The 20,187-nt window shown below is 41.7% G+C and overlaps 1 protein-coding gene across 2 annotated transcripts in view; it reads left to right on the top strand.

The window, feature by feature from the left end:
• Positions 1-20,187, top strand: part of LOC101883122 (phospholipid-transporting ATPase ABCA1) — a 157,656-nt gene that overhangs the window by 91,203 nt on the left and 46,266 nt on the right. For both annotated transcript variants that reach the window (XM_073907702.1, XM_073907701.1), the window contains exons 16-22: positions 1,821-2,042; positions 6,858-7,062; positions 10,193-10,309; positions 10,397-10,568; positions 10,729-10,860; positions 11,192-11,331; positions 12,525-12,662. In XM_073907702.1, the coding sequence (XP_073763803.1) occupies positions 1,821-2,042; positions 6,858-7,062; positions 10,193-10,309; positions 10,397-10,568; positions 10,729-10,860; positions 11,192-11,331; positions 12,525-12,662 (1,126 nt within the window). The remainder of the gene's footprint in view (positions 1-1,820; positions 2,043-6,857; positions 7,063-10,192; positions 10,310-10,396; positions 10,569-10,728; positions 10,861-11,191; positions 11,332-12,524; positions 12,663-20,187) is intronic.

The raw sequence follows: 20,187 nt of genomic DNA on the forward strand, positions 1-20,187 counted from the left end.
CACTTAACTTTACACAATGTGTTTGAGTGTATAAGTGCGTAAGTGTACAGTGTGTCATTTGGAGCACAACTTGTACATATACATCAGTCGCTCATAAAATCTCATTCACCATTCCCTAATTAAATAATATTTTATTTTGAATCCATACACCAATACTGTCGCCTCACAGCAGGAAGGTCACTGGTCCGAGGCTGGGCTGGATCAATTGCCGTTTATATGTGGAGTTTGCATGTTCTCCCCGCGTTCACATCGGTTTCCTACGGGAGCTCCGGTTTCCCCCACAGTCCAAACACATGGGCTATAGGGGCAGGGCCGGCGCGTCCATAGAGGCGACCTAGGGCGGCAGTATAGAGAGGGCGGCGTTCGCAACACCTCCCTCACCCCCGCGTCCTCAGTTATGTCCGCGACACCTCCCTTACCACCCGCATCCTGAGATATATTCGCGCATAGGCGACAAAATAGAGAGGGCAGCATCAGGGACACCTCCATCAGCACCCGCGTGTCCTCAGTTATATCCGCGTATAGGGCGACAGAATAAGGTCCGCGTCACCCGCGCGTCCTCAGTTATATCCGCGCAAAGGGCGTCAGAATAGAGAGAGCAGCGTCGGTGACACCTCCCTCCCTCCTTCAGCTCCCGCGCGTCCTCAGTTATATCCACGCATAGGGCGGCAGAATAGAGGTCCGCGACACCTCACTTCATTTTCATAACCGGTCACTTTCGTTTTCACACATTGGGGTTGAGGGCGGCGTGATCATCCTCTGCCTAGAGCGGCAGTTCAGCTTTCTCCGGCCCTGTATAGGGAAATTTGGGTAAGCTAAATTGTCCTTTGTGATTGAGTGGGTATCGATGTTTCCCAGTGATGGGTTGCAACTGGAAGGGCATCCGCTGCGTAAAACACATGCTGGAAAAGTTGGTGGTTCGTTCGTTTTTTCGGACTAAGCCGAAAAAAAAATGAATGAATGAACAACAGGCTGAAAATGTGGTGAAATCACGCTACGGCTGTTTATTTCTAGATTGCTTATGACAACACTATCGGTTGGGTTTAGGGAAGGGGGTTGATTGATCAGTCAGCAAGCAGGTCGGCTGAAGTGTATGTTGCACCCTCTGGTGGATGTACATGATAAGAGGATGCACAAGACTAATTTGAGATCATCAAAAAGCGTAGGCAGCGCCCTCTGGTGGATGTGCTAGAACAAAAACTGCTAAAAGATGGACCTTCTGTTACGCATTTAGCTCTCTCCAGAAATGTAGACAAGGGTTCATATCCGCAATGAGCCAGGGTTGAATGTGTTGTTGAAGGTAAGTGGTTGCAAACAATTTATATGGGCTGAATTTAACCACATATATTATGATTGAACTTTACTAAATTTAATTAGTTTGAATTCAGCCAATATAAATTGTTTGTAACCACTTATCTAAAAAAAATCGTCATTTTCAGTCTAATAAGCCAGTTGATAATGCAATATTTATATTTTTAATGCTTCTTTAAAGTACTTTATTAAAATTAGACTAGTAAATACAATTTTCTAGATGTTTTTTGCGGGGGACTTTAATGTTTTATGTTCAATCCAAGTTTATAAAAACTAATAAGATAACTTAATTGACTCTTGTGTTGTGACAATGTGAAGGAAATGCATTTATTTACAGTGTTACCAAAAAAGTAACACACAGTGAGGATGGCTTGAGGGTGAGTGAGCTATGTGGTAATTAAAATTTTGGGGTGAACTATTCCTTTAACTAATTCCTGTCACGCGGATCTCCTGATCCATCAACAGTCTCAGCAAGTGTGTTTTTACATGTCTTTCTGTCTCTCTCTCAGTATGGAAAGGTTCTGCGATACAGTGACCCTTCGGTGATCTTTGTGTTCCTGCTGGTCTTCTGCCTGGCCACAGTCATGCAGTGCTTTTTCATCAGTGTGTTTTTCTCTCGGGCGAATCTGGCTGCCGCCTGTGGGGGCCTTCTGTACTTCCTGCTCTACCTGCCGCACGTGCTCTGCTACGCCTGGAGGGACGTGCTGGGATTCGGAGCCAAAATCGCAACGGTGAGAAATCAAGCCTGAAACCAGCAGATGATGAAAACAACAGCAGAGAGAAGCAGAGGTGCTCTAATTACATTATAGGGTGATGCGGTGATCACGTCAGGACCCTTAAGAAGTGTTGTTCTCCAGAGTTTACATTAGAATTTCTGGAGTGTACCGGTGAAGTCTTTACAATAATCTTATAGCATGTTTGCTGTGTAAAAGGGCTATTGTTGAGTTGTTGAGTTATGTTTATCACATTTTCTACTTTGTTAATTGATTTATTGAATAATTTATTAAGTCATCATTACACAAAATAAAAAATAAACCCTCAACGTGTTCTTCTGGGATCTGATGACACCCATGCACCACTCTACTACATGTGCACTTGTAGAGCTTTAAAAATAGTTAAAAATGTTTTTGATCTAAATGATTGACAGCCCCACCCTAAATGACTGATAGCCCCACCCTAAATGACTGATAGCCCCACCCTAAATGACTGACAGACCCACCCTAAATGACTGATAGCCCCACCCTAAATGACTGATAGCCCCACCCTAAATGACTGATAGCCCCACCCTAAATGACTGACAGACCCACCCTAAATGACTGATAGCCCCACCCTAAATGACTGATAGCCCCACCCTAAATGACTGACAGACCCACCCTAAATGACTGATAGCCCCACCCTAAATGACTGATAGCCCCACCCTAAATGACTGATAGCCTCGCCCTAAATGACTGATAGCCCCACCCTAAATGACTGATAGCCCCACCCTAAATGACTGACAGACCCACCCTAAATGACTGATAGCCCCACCCTAAATGACTGATAGCCCCACCCTAAATGACTGATAGCCTCGCCCTAAATGACCGGTAGCCCCGCCCTAAATGACTGATAGCCCCACCCTAAATGACCGATAGCCACGCCCTAAATGACTGACAGACCCACCCTAAATGACTGATAGCCCTGCCCTAAATGACTGATAGCCCCACCCCAAAGGACTAGTAGCCCCGCACTAAATTACTAATAGCCTTCCCTAAATGACTCATAGTCCTGCCCTAAATTACTGACAGCCCCGCCCTAAATGGCTGATAACCCCACCCTAAATGACCAACAGTGCCACCCTAAATGACTTAAAGCTCCGCCCTAAATGAATAATAGCCCCGGCCTAAATAACTAATAGCCCACCCCAAACGACTCATAGCCCTGCCCTAAATCACTGATAGTCGCTCCCTAAATGACTTATAGCCACACCCTAAAGGGCTGATAATCCCACCTTAAATGACTGAAAGCCCTGCCCTGAATCACTGAAAGTCCCATCCCAAGCAACTCAGTCCTGCTCCAAATCACTGATGGTCCTGCCCTAAATGACTGATAGCTCCGCCCTAAATGACTGCTTGCCCTGCCCTACATGACTGGCAGTCCTGCCATAAATAACTGACAGCCCCGCCCTAAATGACTGCTAGCTCTGCCCTAAATGTCAAGTAGCCCCAGCTTTAAGTGATTGATAGCCCTGCCCTAAATAATTGATAGTCCCACCCTAAATGGCTTATAGCCCCGCCCTAAAGCACGTATGGTCCCACCCTAAATTAATAAAAGCTTAGCCCAAAATAACTGATAGCCCACCCCAAATGACTCATAGCCCTGCCCTAAATCACTGAAAGTCCCACCCTAAATGACTTATAGCCACACCCTAAAGGACTGTTAACCCTTCCTTAAATGACTAATGGGCCTACTCTAAGGGTGCTTTCACACCTGTGAATGGATTCAGTTGTTCCGAAACAGAGATTACAAATGTTACATTGTTGCTCTTTGCTCTTGGAGCGGTTCACTTTCACACTGCAAAGTTTCTAATCGGACCAAAAGAGCTAAAACAAGTCACGTGTGAGTAAACTCTCCTCACATTGGTCAGAGTGTCAGGGTTTATTTTGCAGCGTCCCGCTCAGCTGTCAGGAGAGGTGGTGGTTTGGTGGTGATTGACAGGGTGCGCACGCGACGTGTCTGAGGAGAGATGCGGTGGGGAGGGGTGAGAAGGGTGTGCGATGATGCCTATTTGAGGACAGGGAGGGAGACGCGAGATCACCGGGAGATCATCACTCGTTTGCGGGCATCCAGAGACTCGCGAAACTTCCAGCCCTACTCATAATTCTCTCTTCATATAGCCGTAAGCCTATTACATATCCATAAAACACTGTGATATAACCGCTTGGATTGGATCGCTTTCTCACTGCAATCGAACCGCTCCAGGGTTCATTTCAATCAAGCCGAGACCACCTCATTCAAGCGATCTCGGAGCGATTACTTTGGCGTGGAACAGAGCGCGATTGCCCTGTTCACATATGCCAAACGAACCGCGCTAACTGGGCAAACGAGACACGTTCCGAAACAAAAGTGTAGGTGTGAAAGCAGCCTAAATCACTGATAGCCCCGCCCCAAACAACTCATAACCCTGCCCTAAATCACTGACAGCCCTGCCCTAATTGACAGATGGCATCACCCAATAGGACTGATAGCCCACCCTACATGATTAATAGTCCCACCATAAAGAACTGATAGCTCCGCCCTAAACACTTTCCATGTGACCAGAAGTAAAGAAAGTTGTTTGTAGGCATGAGGGAAGGTTAAGATAATCGATTACAGATTCTGAGAGCAAATCAATGCAAGATAATTATAAATAATTTATTACAGGCATTACTGTGTACATTTATACAATATGAAGAGTACATCTTGATTTCACACCAACTTTAAACATCTGCAGGTGTTTTTTTTATTAGGTTTGGGAGGGTCAAACACATGCATAGGGCATCTTTAAGCTGCAATTAATCATCCAATTAGTTTCCGGTAATTCTCATAGAGCATTGTTATTTCCGGTGCTCTCTCTAAAGAGGCAGATGGAGAGGAGGAGGCAAGAGACAGTGGGAGGAGCAGAGAGAGCAGGAGCTGTTATTTGTGCTGTACGTTGATTTAAAGCCTCAGAGAATGAGGAGCTTTCTCCGGCAGAGACTGAGATCTCCTTCAGGAGCATTAGTGAGAGCGATGGAGGAGCACAGATGAACTTTCAGGAGGAGAGAGAGAGGCAGAGAGAGAACGCGAGAGCAAATGACTTACAGCTGCACTTCTGTCATTGTGACCAATCAGTCTGACCTTTATCCCAGAGATTCACTCAGTATTCAGCAGTGTGTGTGTGTGTGTGTGTGTGTGTGTGTGTGTGTGTGTGTGTGTGTTAGCGCGTGTGTGTGTGTGTGTGAGAGAGAGAGAATGTGTCTGTGTGCATTTGTGTGCGTGTTTGTGGGTGAGTGTTTGAATATGTTCCATGGAGTGTGGTCAGTTATTTAGGGTGGGGCTATCAGTCGTTTAGGGCAGAGCTATAAGTCCTTTAGGGCGGAGCTATCAGTCATTTAGGGCAGAGCTATAAGTCCTTTAGGGCGGAGCTATCAGTCGTTTAGGGCAGAGCTATAAGTCCTTTAGGGCGGAGCTATCAGTCATTTAGGGCAGAGCTATTAGTCCTTTAGGGCGGAGCTATCAGTCATTTAGGGCAGAGCTATTAGTCCTTTAGGGCGGAGCTATCAGTCATTTAGGGCAGAGCTATTAGTCCTTTAGGGAGGAGCTATCAGTCATTTAGGGCGGAGCTATCAGTCGTTTAGGGCAGAGCTATAAGTCCTTTAGGGCGGAGCTATCAGTCATTTAGGGCAGAGCTATAAGTCCTTTAGGGCGGAGCTATCAGTCATTTAGGGCAGAGCTATTAGTCCTTTAGGGCGGAGCTATCAGTCATTTAGGGCAGAGCTATTAGTCCTTTAGGGCGGAGCTATCAGTCATTTAGGGCAGAGCTATTAGTCCTTTAGGGCGGAGCTATCAGTCATTTAGGGCAGAGCTATTAGTCCTTTAGGGAGGAGCTATCAGTCATTTAGGGCGGAGCTATCAGTCATTTAGGGCAGAGCTATTAGTTCTTTAGGGTGGAGCTATCAGTCCTTTAGGGCGGAGCTATCAGTCATTTAGGGCAGAGCTATTAGTCCTTTTGGGCGGAGCTATCAGTCATTTAGGGCAGAGCTTTAAGTCCTTTAGGGCGGAGCTATCAGTCATTTAGGGCAGAGCTATTAGTCCTTTAGGGCGGAGCTATCAGTCATTTAGGGCAGAGCTATTAGTCCTTTAGGGCGGAGCTATCAGTTATTTAGGGCAGAGCTATTAGTCCTTTAGGGCGGAGCTATCAGTCATTTAGGGCAGAGCTATTAGTCCTTTAGGGCGGAGCTATCAGTCATTTAGGGCAGAGCTATTAGTCCTTTAGGGAGGAGCTATCAGTCATTTAGGGCAGAGCTATTAGTCCTTTAGGGCGGAGCTATCAGTCATTTAGGGCGGAGCTATCAGTCATTTAGGGCAGAGCTATTAGTTCTTTAGGGTGGAGCTATCAGTCCTTTAGGGCGGAGCTATCAGTCATTTAGGGCGAAGCTATCAGTCCTTTAGGGCGGAGCTATCAGTCATTTAGGGCAGAGCTATTAATCCTTTTGGGCGGAGCTATCAGTCATTTAGGGTGAAGCTATCAGTCATTTAGGGCGGGGCTAACAGTCATTTAGGGTGGGGCTGTCAGTCATTTAGGGCGGGGCAATCAGTTATAAAGACATGCATAAATAATTTAGTATTCATGAAATGTAGTATAGGATTTGCTTGGAAAAAATTGTCATGTGATTTTAAACCAAATCAAAACATTTGCAAGCAGCACAGTAATAAATGCTGAGAGTGTAAAGTAAAGAGACTCTGTGTGTGTGTGTGTGTGTGTGTGTGTGTGTGTGTGTGTGTGTGTGTGTGTGTGTGTGTGTGTGCGTGTGTGTGTGTGTGTGTAGAGTCTGCTGTCGTGTGTGGCGTTCGGATACGGCTGTGAGAATTTCTCCACCTATGAAGCTCAGGGTGTGGGGATCCAGTGGAGCAACATCCGCAGCAGCCCGCAGGACAACGACAGATACTCCTTCATCGTCTCCATCTTCATGATGCTGTTCGATGCGCTCATATACTGGACCCTCACCTGGTACATCGAGAACGTCTATCCAGGTGCTCAAAACAACAACACACACCTGTACAAGGGCAGATTTTCAGATTTAATTGGTTAAATCTGTGTACTTAACCCTGTATGTTGTAATAGCAACGTGTTATTATGGGAAAATAATGAGTCGAAATAACCAGATATGTCGTAATAACAGGTTATCATGTTCAAATAATGAGTTATGTTGAAATAACAAGTTATGTCTTAATAGCAAGTTATTATAGGGAAATAATGCATTATGTCTAAATAATGAGAATGACTGATAGTCCCACCCTATAGACTGATAGCTCCGCCCTAAATGACTGATAGCCCTACACTAAATGACTCATAGCCCCGCCCTAAATGACTGATAGCCCCACCCTAAATGACTTCATGGCCCGCCCTAAATGACTGATAGCTCAGCCCTAAATGGTTGATAGCCTCGCCCTAAATGACTGACAGCCCCACCCTAAATGACTGTTAGCCCCGCCCTAAATGACTTAGGTATAGCCCCATCCCAAGCAACTGTCCTTCTCCAAATCACTGATAGTCCTGCCCTAAATGACTGATAGCTCCGCCCTAAATGACTGGCAGTCCCACACTAAATGACTGATAGCCCCGCCCTAAATGACTGATAATCCCACACTAAATGACTGATAGCCCCGCCCTAAATGACTGATAATCCCACACTAAATGACTGATAGCTCCACCCTAATTTACTTATAGCTCTGTCCTTAATGACTGATAGCCCCGCCCTAAATGACTGATAATCCCACACTAAATGACTGATAGCCCCGCCCTAAATGACTGATAATCCCACACTAAATGACTGATAGCTCCACCCTAATTTACTTATAGCTCTGTCCTTAATGACTGATAGTCCTGCCCTAAATGACTGATAGCTCCGCCCTAAATGACTGGCAGTCCCACACTAAATGACTGATAGCCCCGCCCTAAATTACTGATAACCCCACCCTAAATGTCTGATAGCTCCACTATAAATGACTGATAGTCCCACACTAAATGAATGATAGCTCCACTCTAATTTACTTATAGCTCCGTCCTAAATGACTGATAGCCCCGCCCTAAATTACTGATAACCCCACCCTAAATGTCTGATAGCTCCACTATAAATGGCTGATAACCCTGCCCTAAATCACTCATAGTCCCGCCCTAAAGGACTGATAGCTCCACCCTAAAAGCTGTCCATGTGACAAGAAGTAGAGTAATTCATTTCAAGGCAGAACGGAAGTTTAAGGTATTCGATTAAAGATTCTGGGAGCAAATACATTTTTACAAACAATTTATTACAAGCACTGCTATATACATTTATAAAATATGAAGAGTACATTTAATTTCATGCCGACTTAATATCCCGTATGAACTAGATGATATGTCATAATGATGAGAGAACAGTTTTGTATTGATCATATCATATACTGAGTTTTCGCCATCATCGCTACAGTTTTAATGTTATTTACGGCAAAAATAATGGAGCATTAGTGAGCAGAAGACGCTTTTTAAAGATTTTACCGAACAGAAAATAAGCTGGCTCATGTTGAAGAGCAGATCTGCTCTGTGTTTTTCTCCACAAAGAGTGAAAGGAAAATCAATCCTCCTCCTTAAATGCGAGACACAATATCCCTGAGGTTTTAATGCTGAATATAAAGCGTCTGATATTACAGCCCTGTAATGCAGCGGTATAGAGAGAGTGATGTAGGACTATGCTCAATTCCAATGACAATAATAGAAATGTAAAACCACTATAATCAAATGACTCGCTAAACTGTATATGAAGCATTATTTTACATGAAACAACCAGTTCAGTCTGTCTTATCTTCAGAGAAACCTTTCCTTGTGTTCAAACAAGACTGAACAATCTGAATGTAGTAGTATCCGTGACGTCACCAATACATTTCTGAAAGATGCAAATGAAGCTGCAAGTGGGCGTGGCCAACAGTTGACGTTTTGTTTTCGCATCATCGACCACCAATGATTAATAAATGAAACAAATACATGCAACAACAGGGTGGCTCAGTGGTTATTTCTGTCGCCTCACTGCAAGAAGGTTGCTGGTTCGAGTCCAGGCGGGGTCAGTTGGTGTTTCTGTGTGGAGTTTGTATGTTCTCCCTGTGTTGGCGTGGGTATTCTCCGTGTGCTCCGGTTTGCCCCCACAGTACAAACACATGCGCTACAGGGGAATTGATTAACTAAATTGGTCGTAGTGAATGAGCGTGTGTGTGTGTGAATGAGTGTGTATGGGTGTTTCCCAGCACTGGGTTGCAGCTGGAAAGGAATCCGCTGGTTAAAACATATGCTGAAAGAGTTGATGGTTCATTCCACTGTGGCGACTACTGATAAAAAAGGGACTAAGCCAAAGGAAAAGGAACGAATGAAAACAAATACATTTATATATAAAAGTAGATACGAATTTTACTCACTTGGGAAATGGAGACCACTTGAACGGTTTGTGAACACAATTAAGTGCACACGGCACGCCATATCATCTGATAATTGTAGGAAAGGATCCCAAAAGACAACTGACTGCGTAAAGCCACATAAAACAAAACAAAAATATGATGAATATGCCGAGTTCAGCGGCTAATCAGCCGGAATCAGCTGAGGTGAGGTGATGGCGACCAGTAAGATCTAGCTGTCACTCAAGTGCCCACACTCTTAATTTTGCAGACCTAATATAAATGAAACGAATAAGTTATGAAAAAATAACCCACCTCACAGGTGTCATGAAGGGTAATATTAGCTATATGCACCAAAACAATCTTTTGTACCAGCTGTAAAATTGGCCAATTTAGCATTGCAGTCAGTGAACATCTGGAGTTACTGGAGCCAGCCCCCAGTGGCCAGTAGATGTATTGCACTTTTAGTTACTTCTGTATTGGCTTCACGAGGGAAAGTGGGATGTTGCCACTTAGTTAAAAATAGGCAAAAGTGAAGGATTTTTTATTGTTTAATATTTTTAAATATTGTGAAGTGAAGCAAGTCAAAATTGCAGGGATGACAAGAGTTCTGCAGGCAGACAACTCTCGATTTTTAGTGGGACATTTAAACTCCGAAATCTCAGAATTCAGAGGAAAACTCAACAAAAGAGGATGTTTTCTGAGATTATTAGTGTTTGAAATAGTTTGTGTGTTTCTTCAGGCCAGTACGGGATTGCAAAGCCGTGGTATTTCCCCTTCACCTCCTCATACTGGTGTGGATCAAGAGTGGGATCTGATGGCCATCCAGACCTGCTGCAGGACCTAGAAAACCAGAGCGGTACACACACACACACACATATGCACACACAAACAGACAGACAGACAGATACCAAACACACTCCTCTAAATGAGTGTGTTTGTGCAGGTTTTCTGGAAAAGCCTCCATCTGGCCTGAAGCCCGGCGTCTGCATCCGGAACCTGGTGAAGGTTTATAAGACGGGGAATAAATTGGCGGTGGATGGACTGAGCCTGGACTTCTATCAGGACCACATCACCTCATTTCTAGGACACAACGGAGCCGGGAAAACCACTACCATGTGCGTTCTCACACAATCATATATGCATATTGTGTTAAATATTGTGATTTACATATTGTTAAAAAAACGTTATATAGTCAAGCATGTTTCGCAGTGAGCTTGTAGCCTCCTCTGTGTTGTCGAAATGCACCTCCTGATGTTTTTGTTGTTGTTTTATCAGGTCGATTCTGACGGGTCTGTTTGCTCCCACGTCTGGAACGGCTTACATTAACGGCTACGACATCCGAACAGACATGGACTGCATCAGAAAACAGCTGGGAATGTGTCCGCAACACAACGTGCTCTTTGACGAGTGAGTAAATCCTCCAACACACTACACAACTCACTCGTTATGTCTGAAAACAAGACAATATTTTTACTTAATTTTATTTAATTTGTAGAAATTTGGACAAGATACAAGACAAAAACTCGGGAAACCATTTTTTTATTTATTGAATTTATTCATTCATTCATTTATTAATATTATTATTTATTTATTCATTTATTCATAAAACCTCCCATCCCTACGGTATGCACATTGTACTTATTTTTGAATGTACTTATTTTTGAATGTACTTACTCTGTAGTTAAGTCCACTTAATGAAAGTGTGATTCAGATTAAATGTCTTTGTTCGTTTTCTCAGTCTGACGGTGGAGGAACACATTTACTTCTATGCCCGTCTGAAAGGCAGAAGCTCTAAAGAGGTGAAGAAGGAAATCGATCAGATGATAAAAGATGTTGGTCTTCCTCACAAACGCAAAGACCTAGCTAAGAATCTCTCAGGTGTGTGTGTATCACGATGCTGGCTTAACAAACTTAGTATTACAGAATTAGTTTGGAGTTGACAAAACCAAACCAGTGCATTCAGGCATTGTTGGTATCATGAAGCTGATCATCAGAACATAACCTGAACATTACCTTGACATAAGAATATAACCCGAACACAACAGAAACATAACATAATCAGAACATAACAACATAACCTGAATATAGCAGGAACATAATCTGAACATAGCCTCAACATAATCTGAACATATCCAAAACATAATCTGAACATAAACTGAACATAATCAGAACATAACCTGAATACAACACAAACATAACCAGAACATTATCCAAACATAACCTAAACATATCCAGAACATAACCTGAACATATCCAGAACAAAACAAGAACTTTACCAGAACAGAATCTGAACATGACCTAAACATATCCAGAATATAATCTAAACAAAACAAGAACATAATCTAAACATAACCAGAACATAATCTGAACATAACCAGAACATAATCTGAACATAACCTAAATGTCTCCAGAACATAATCTGAAATAACCAGAACATAATCTGAACATAACCAGAACATAATCTGAACATAACCTAAATGTCTCCAGAACATAATCTCAACATAACCTAAACATATTCAGAAAATAAGCAGAACATAACCTAAATATATCCAGAAAATAACCAGAACATAACCTAAACAGATCCAGAAAACAACCAGAACATAACCTAAATATATCCAGAACATAATTTGAACATAACCAGAACATAACCTGAACATAATCTGTACATGAACTCAGCATAATCTGAACATAACCTGAATATAACCCAAACATAACTTAAACATATCCAGAGCATAAACTAAACATATCAAACTAAATCTGAACTTATTCAGAACATAATCTAAACATAACCTGGACATTATCAGAACTTAACCAGAACATAATCTGAACACATCGAACTAAATCTGAACATATCCAGAAAATAATCTTAGCATAGCCAGAACATATCCTGCCCTGGAGGTTAACGTTGCATCATAAGTTACCATGGTGAATGCTTAAAGCCAAGCTACTTTCATGCTAGCTCAAACCTAGTATTGGTGCAAACTGAACTGAAATTTAGCTGACTAGCCAGCTGATCTGGTTTCGTGGTACCGGCCCCAGCCGACAGTCTCTTGTCTGTGGTTTGTGTTCAGGTGGGATGCAGAGAAAGCTTTCTGTCGCCATTGCGTTTGTTGGCGGATCGAATGTTGTGATTCTGGACGAGCCGACGGCAGGAGTGGACCCGTACGCACGCAGAGGCATCTGGGAGCTGCTGCTCAAATACAAACAAGGTACAGGAGTCAACGTAAACACTGTGGATTCTGGGATTGTTGCATTGCATCGACACATTAAAATGCAATTAACAACGTACCAAATTTTCGCATCCTGCATTAAAAAGTGGTTTACCAGTCTTATTATTACAATCATCACTTATTGAATTATGAAGTTACTATGTAACATGTTTTTATCTACGCTACCTGACAAACGTCTTGTCGTCGATCGCAGTTGTAAAATAATTACTTGACTTCTAGTTGGATTGTAGATTCTAGGTAGATTTTTCTGCTGAATCATCTGTTGATCTGCATCCCAATCATCACAAATACTGCAGAAGACCTACTGGAACTCTCACAGAAATTCCAAGATTCTCAGAGAAATCAGTCAAGTTTGGTGAAGGAAAAGTCATGGTTTGGGGTTCCATTCAGTATGGGGCCGTGTGAGAGATCTGCAGAGTGGATGATCAACATCACCAGCCTGAGGTATCAAGACATGTGTGCTGCCCATTACATTACAAACAACAGGAGAGAGACAATTCTCCAGCAGGATAGCGCTCCTGCTCATACTTCAGCCTCCACATCAAAGCTCCTGAAAGCAAAGAAGGCCAAGCTGCTCCAGGATTGGCCAGCCCAGTCACCAGATATGAACATTATTGAGCTGATGAAGGAGGAGGCCTTGAAGATGAACACTAAGGGCTCTATTTTGACGGTCCATGCGCAGAGCGCAAAACGCAGGGCGCAGACGCTTTCAGGGCGTGTCAGAACACATTTTTGCTAATTTACGGACGAGAAAAAGCGCTTTGCGCCAAGGCGCATGGTCTAAAAGGGTTGAGTTTATTTTCTTAATGAGTTATAGGTGTGTTTTGAGAATAAACCATTTGGAGTCTCATCTCCCATTCCCTTTAAGACCCAGCTGTGTCGCGCCAAGAGCGCATTCGCTATTTACAGGAGGCAAAGTAAGTCTAAGTGGAAAAACTGAGCATTTCACTAGCAAACAGTTACAGTTAACAGTTTATTAACAGAAAACAGATAAACAGAGCATCTACTGCGTGAGAATGAGAGATAATGGATCACTTTCACATTCGCTCTTGGACAGGGAAACCTTTAAGCACAGACATCAATTAGTCTATAAATAATTAATTTTGTTTGTTAAGCGCAAAGATTTGTTTCAAAACTATTTCTAAATTTAGTTCTAATCTCCAGCAAACGAATAAATGAACAATAATATCAAAGTGTGCTCAAAATACTGAGTTATTTCCAAATACACCTGCCATGCCCCATATGGTCTAAAACCTGACAGGTGGACAAATCTAAGCATGTTTTTAATAAAAAAATATAAATATGGATATAATAAATAATACTGCTAATAATAATAACATTATACAAAAGCAAATTGTTATGAATGAACTGAAAAAGCCTCCTGAGATGAAGAAGACACAAAAGCAGTGATTTTTCATATTTATGTAGGCTAGAAAATAATATGTTTTGTAATATTTTAATCCTTCATATTTATATTCTATATCTATTCTTATTATATCCTATATATATCCTTAATATTTACATTTTTCATATGTAAAGATATTTGCCTATTGCTCTCTTGTGTGTATTAAGCAGTGTGTAAGCGAGGCGCAACTCTGCGCTGGAGTTTAGACAGGGTTTGTTTTGGTCTAATGCAAAATCTATTATTGTTTCTCAAAATAGCAACGCGCCAGCGGCCCGCCTCAGAACGCCTTCCTTTTTAGACCAGAACGCCTATGGGTGCACATATGAGCGCTAATGCATTTGCTATTTAAACAGCGTAGCGCAACGCCTCAAAACCACTCTTGCGCCAAGCTGAAACTACCAAAAGACTACTGCACCACGCCTTGCGCCACACTGCGCCGGGTGTATGATAGGGCCCTAAGACTCTTGATGAACTCTGGGGGTCCTGCAAGAAGGCTTTCTTTGCCATTAGAGTCGAGTTATTATCTGTTGTTCCTAAAACTTGGATAGGCGACAAGACTTTTGTCAGGTAGTGTACATTGGTCTTACCATGAAATGGTCATAGGTTGCTGATGTGCCAATAAATTAATAAATTAAGAAACAAACTAAAGTTAACCTAAGAACAAAAATGTTTACAAATGTTCAAACTAGAAGAAATAATAGTCTTAATTTAACATCATATGAGGTTGTCATCTCAGATCTGTAAGCTTGCTGTATTCATTTAGTCTGTGAATCGGGACAAAAAAAAAAATCAGTGCAAGAGTGAAGTCAGAAGTCAAGTATGCTTGATAATGATGGTAATTAACACAGTCACGGATGTCTGAAAGAGACGACACCAGCCTGCACTCATCCTTTCTGTTCCCCTTGTCGGAGTGAAGAAAGACTGATATAATATCTCATTGATAAGCAGAGGAGAGGGTGGATGTGCTGCCGGAACATTCAGCTCCACCTGCTGCAGTCTCTGATTGATCGTCTGATCTTATAAACCTCTGTCTGTTCATCAACCTGTTCATCCACCTTCCATAGTTTTGTTCTGGTTTGTCCATCCATCCATTCATTTTCCATTCATCCATCTATATTTTATCCATCTAACTATCTATTTTGTCATTTATTCATTCATTTTTCATCCATCCATCATTTTATCTCACTATCATCCATCCATTCATCCATCTATTGTTTTACCTGTCATCCATCCATCCATCCATCAATCTGTAAATTGTTTAATCTACATCCTATAGTGCATCCATGAAACCACACATCCGTTTTACTCATCCATCCACCCATTTTTATCCAAACATCCATCCTTCCAACCAACCATTTTTTCATTTATCCATCCACCTATTTTTCATCCATCTTGTCATCCTTTCATCGACATCATCATCCATCCATCCATGCATCATCTGTCGATCCATACATGCATCCATCCATCTATCTTTCAATCCATCCATTCATTCATCTATCGTTCCATACATCCATCCATTTGTCGATTCATACATCCATCTATCTGTCGATCCATACATTCATCCATCCATCTGTCGGTCCATACATGCATCCATTTATCCATTCATCTGTACTTCCATACATGCCTCCATCTGTCGATTCATACACCTATCCATTCATCTTTCTATCCCTACATGCAATGTCAATCCATACATGCATCCATCCATCTGTCGATCCATAATCCATCCATTCATCCATCCGTCGATCCATCGATCCATCCATCTGTCGTTCCATACATCCATCCATCTGTCAATCCATACATGCATCCATCCATCTGTCAATCGATCGATCCATCCATCCATCTGTCGATCCAAACATGCATCCATCCATCTATGTCGATGCATACATACATCCATTCATCTGTCGATCAATAGATGCATCCATCCACCTGTTGATCAACACATCCATACATGCTTCCGTTCATCTGTCAATCCATACATCCATTTATTCATGTCAATTCATACATGCATCCATCCATTTATCCATCCACCTGTCGATCCATACATGCATCCATTTATCCTCTCATCTGTACTTCCATACATGCCTCCATCTGTCGATTCACACACCCATCCATTCATCTTTCTATCCATACATGCATCCATCCATCCACCCATCCACCTGTTGATCAATACATCCATCCATCCATTCATCTGTCGATCCATACATCCATACATTCATCTGTCATTCCATACATGCATCCATCTATCCACCTGTCAATACATACATCCATTCATCCATCCATCCGTTGATCCATACATGCTTCCGTTCATCTGTCAATCCATACATGCATCCATCCATCCATCCATCCACCTGTTAATTAATACATCCATCCATTCACCTGTTGATCAATACATCCATCCATTCATCTGTCGATCCATACATCCATACATTCATGTCTTTCCATACATGCATCCATTTATCCATCCATCTCTCCATCCATCCATCTGTCGATTCATACACCCATCCATTCATCTGTTGATCCATCCATCCATTCATTAATCCATCCATCAAAGACAACCTTTCCAGATTCCTGTAAATAATCAGAAAAGGAGAGATTGAAATGTTTCTTGAGGGGCAAATCAGAATGCTAGAAAGATTTGTGAAGGACTTGCTCAAGTAAGGATGCAGAAATATTTTAATCAGAGGAATAAATTACACAGTAAAATAAATAAAAGTACAAAACAGCTGCTTTACATGATAATGAATTAATATATAATTTACTGTTTATTATTTAATCAATGCAGTCTTGGTGCGCAGAATAGACTAAAAGATAAATAAAAACAGGCAGCTGAACTCAACACAACAACACACTTTACAAATTCCCCAAACTCTTCCTCTGGTGAGTGAGTGGGTGAGTGAGGGCCACTCTCTGCCCAATTACCTGCACTAGTACACATCATTTCATTTGTCTAAATTATTAATCAGACAATAATCGGCGGCACTAATCAAATAATCATCTGCTGCTCTCTAATTACACACCCGATCCAGCAGAAATGGGCTGAATGTGCTGTTTCAGGCCCCTGAGGAACGCAGGACTTATTAGTATTGACAATAATTATAAATTAATGGTGAATGTTTTTATTGGCAGTTTAAGCAGATTTCCCTGTGCAGGAGCGTCAAAGACTGACGACTGAAGACCTGAAACCAGCTAAAGCGATCCACGTCTATCTGTATTTATTTGTTTATTGACTATCCATCTATTCTTCTGTTGTTTAATCCATCCATCCATCCATCTATCCATTCATTACTTATTCCATCCATCCATTCATTACTTATTCCATCCATTCATCCATCCATCCATCCATCCATTACTTATTCCATCCATCCATCCATCCATTACTTATTCCATCCATCCATCCATTCATTATTTATTCCATCCATTCATTCATTACTTATTCCATCCATTCATCCATCCATCCATCCATCCATTACTTATTCCATCCATCCATCCATTCATTATTTATTCCATCCATTCATCCATCCATCCATCCATCCATTACTTATTCCATCCATCCATCCATCCATCCATTCATTATTTATTCCATCCATCCATTCATTATTTATTCCATCCAACCATTCATTACTTATTCCATCCATTCATCCATCCATCCATCCATCCATTACTTATTCCATCCATCCATCCATCCATCCATTCATTATTTATTCCATCCATCCATCCATCCATTACTTATTCCATCCATCCATCCATCCATTCATTATTTATTCCATCCATCCATTCATTACGTATTCCATCCATTCATCCATCCATCCATCCATCCATTACTTATTCCATCCATCCATCCATTCATCCATCCATCCATCCATCCATTACTTATTCCATCCATCCATCCATCCATCCATCCATCCATCCATCCATTACTTATTCCATCCATCCATCCATCCATTCATTATTTATTCCATCCATCCATTCATTACGTATTCCATCCATTCATCCATCCATCCATCCATCCATTACTTATTCCATCCATCCATCCATCCATCCATCCATTACTTATTCCATCCATCCATCCATCCATCCATCCATCCATCTATCCATTCATTACTTATTCCATCCATCCATCCATCCATCCATCTATCCATCCATTACTTATTCCATCCATCCATCCATCCATCCATCCATCCATCCATCCATCCATTCATTCATTACTTATTCCATCCATCCATCCATCCATCCATTTATTCCATCCATCCATCCATTCATTTCTTATTTCATCCATCCATCCATCAATCCATCCATCCATCCATCCATCCATCCATCCATCCATTCATTCATTCATTACTTATTCCATCCATCCATCCATTTATTCCATCCATCCATCCATTCATTTCTTATTTCATCCATCCATCCATCAATCCATCCATCCATCCATCCATCCATATATCCATCCATCCATCTATCCATTCATTACTTATTCCATCCATCCATCCATCCATTTATTACTTATTCCATCCATCCATCCATTTATTACTTATTTCATCCATTCATCCATCCATTCATCCATCCATCTATACATTCATTACTTAGTCCATCTATACATCCATCCTTCTAATGCTTATTTCATCCATCCACCCATTCATCCATTGTTTAATCCATCCATCCGCCCATCCATCTACCTATCCATTGTCTAATCCAACCATCAATTGTTTTATCCATCCATCCATCCATCCATCCATCCATTGTTCAAAACTATCCCTCCATCCCTTGCATACATTGTTTAATCCATCCATTCCTTCATCTATTGTTTTATCCATCCATTGTTTTATTCATCCATCATCCATCTATTGTTCAATCTATCCATCCACCCATTCATCCATTGTTTTATCTATCTACCCATCCACCCATAGTTTAATCCATCCGTCCATTCATCCATCTGTTGTTTTATCCATCCACTTATTGATTTATCCTTCCATCCATCCACCCATCCATCCATCCATCCATCCACCCATCCATCCATTGTTTAACCAATCTGCCATTGTTTAATCCATCCATCCATTCATTCATCCATTCAATGTATAATCCATCTATGCATCCACTGATTAATCTATCCATCCATCCTTTCTTCCCTCCTTTGTTTTATTCATCCATCCATTAATTCTTCCTATGTTTTATCTATCCATTCATCTTTGTTTCCTCATCCATTCATCTATCCATTCATCAATCCATCCATCCGTCCATCCTACTTTAGTTTTATATATCCATCTATCCATCCTTCCCTCCTTTGTTTTATCTATCCTTTATCTTTGTTTTTTCATCCATCCATTCATCTATCATCCATCCATCTATCCATTCCTTTGTTTTATCTATCCATCCACCCTTTGTTTTTTTCATCCATCCATTCATCTATTTATTCATCCATCCATCCATCCATCCATTCATCCATCCTTCTTTGTTTTATCTCTCCATCCACCCTTTGTTTTATTCATCCATCCATTCATTCATTTTTGCCTTATTTGTTTAATCTATCCATGCCTCCATCCATCATTTGTTTTATCCATCAATCCATTTATCTATAATTCCTTTGTTTTGTCTATCCATCCATCCTTTTTTATTCATCCATCCACTCTTTTGTATTATCCATCCATCCATCCCTCCACCCACCCTCCCTCTCTGAATGTAACACACTTCAGTCTGCTTCCACACTGTTGTTTGTGTGCCTGTAAAGCTGAGAGTGTGTGTTTCTGTGGGGCTTTTGGATGTTTGTTTTGTATCTGACATCACTCGACTCTCCACCAGAAGCTCCAGCATGTTCTCCATCCGCTTTTCTGTAGTCATCAGTCAGTCATTGTGTCCAGATCTCTGTTTGCAGTCAGCGTCGCTCAATACAAGCGTGTGTTTCTTTTGGGAAGCGCAGACGCATCATATTTCCGGATGTTTCCTGATATTTGTGCTCTCGGCGAGTCAAAGGACAGACAGATGCCTTGAACTCCCACCGCCTCGTAACACAGAAATAATGCACACGGGAGCCTGTCTTCACCCGCAAACACAAACGAGAGGAAACTTTTCTATACAGGAGAGCGCAGAAGAGAGATCTGAACACCA

Source organism: Danio rerio, chromosome 7 (assembly GCF_049306965.1).
Source record: "Danio rerio strain Tuebingen ecotype United States chromosome 7, GRCz12tu, whole genome shotgun sequence".
Taxonomy (NCBI): domain Eukaryota; kingdom Metazoa; phylum Chordata; class Actinopteri; order Cypriniformes; family Danionidae; genus Danio; species Danio rerio.